Raw genomic sequence first — 458 nt, 5'->3', positions numbered from 1 at the left:
CCCCCCACACCCCGCACAGCTGGGGCTCCCCGCACATCCCCATAACAGCCCCATGCACCCCCCACACCAACCGCTTAGCTATGGGGAGGCCGGACACAGCCCCCTGGAATGAGCCCGACTGTGCCCAGCGAGTCCCGGCCCCGCAGCCCCCGTCCCGTCCCGGGACCCCCACCTCGGCCCCGCCGCCCCCGCTCTCCGGACCCCGTCCCCAGGCGCTCGGGGCTCCGGCCGGGACTCACCAGCTGCTCCTCGGGGGCCGGCTCCCCGGCGCTGCCCGGCTCGGTCTCCCCGGCCGCCTGCTCGGCGGGCTCGGTCCCGAGGCGCAGCGCCTGCCGCACCCGGCGCTCCTGCCGCTCCCGCAGCAGGTGGAGCTCGCAGAGCCCGGCCAGGCTCCCCTCCAGCCAGCCCCGGAGCCGGCCCCGCTCCGGGCTCACGGGGAAGGAGAACGCCCGGATCAT

General features: G+C 77.5%; 1 protein-coding gene across 1 annotated transcript in view; it reads right to left on the bottom strand.

The window, feature by feature from the left end:
* DACT3 (dishevelled binding antagonist of beta catenin 3) overlaps positions 1–458 on the bottom strand; it is a 23668-nt gene extending 23210 nt beyond the window's left edge. The window contains exon 1 of the mRNA XM_026658829.2: positions 240–458. Within this exon, the coding sequence (XP_026514614.1) occupies positions 240–458 (219 nt within the window). The remainder of the gene's footprint in view (positions 1–239) is intronic.

The sequence above is a fragment of the Terrapene carolina genome, unplaced genomic scaffold, assembly GCF_002925995.2.
Source record: "Terrapene carolina triunguis isolate 2854851 unplaced genomic scaffold, T_m_triunguis-2.0 Scaffold517, whole genome shotgun sequence".
NCBI lineage: Eukaryota > Metazoa > Chordata > Testudines > Emydidae > Terrapene > Terrapene triunguis.
Note: the sequence above shows the minus strand (reverse complement) of the source record. Positions and strands in the feature narration are given on the sequence as shown.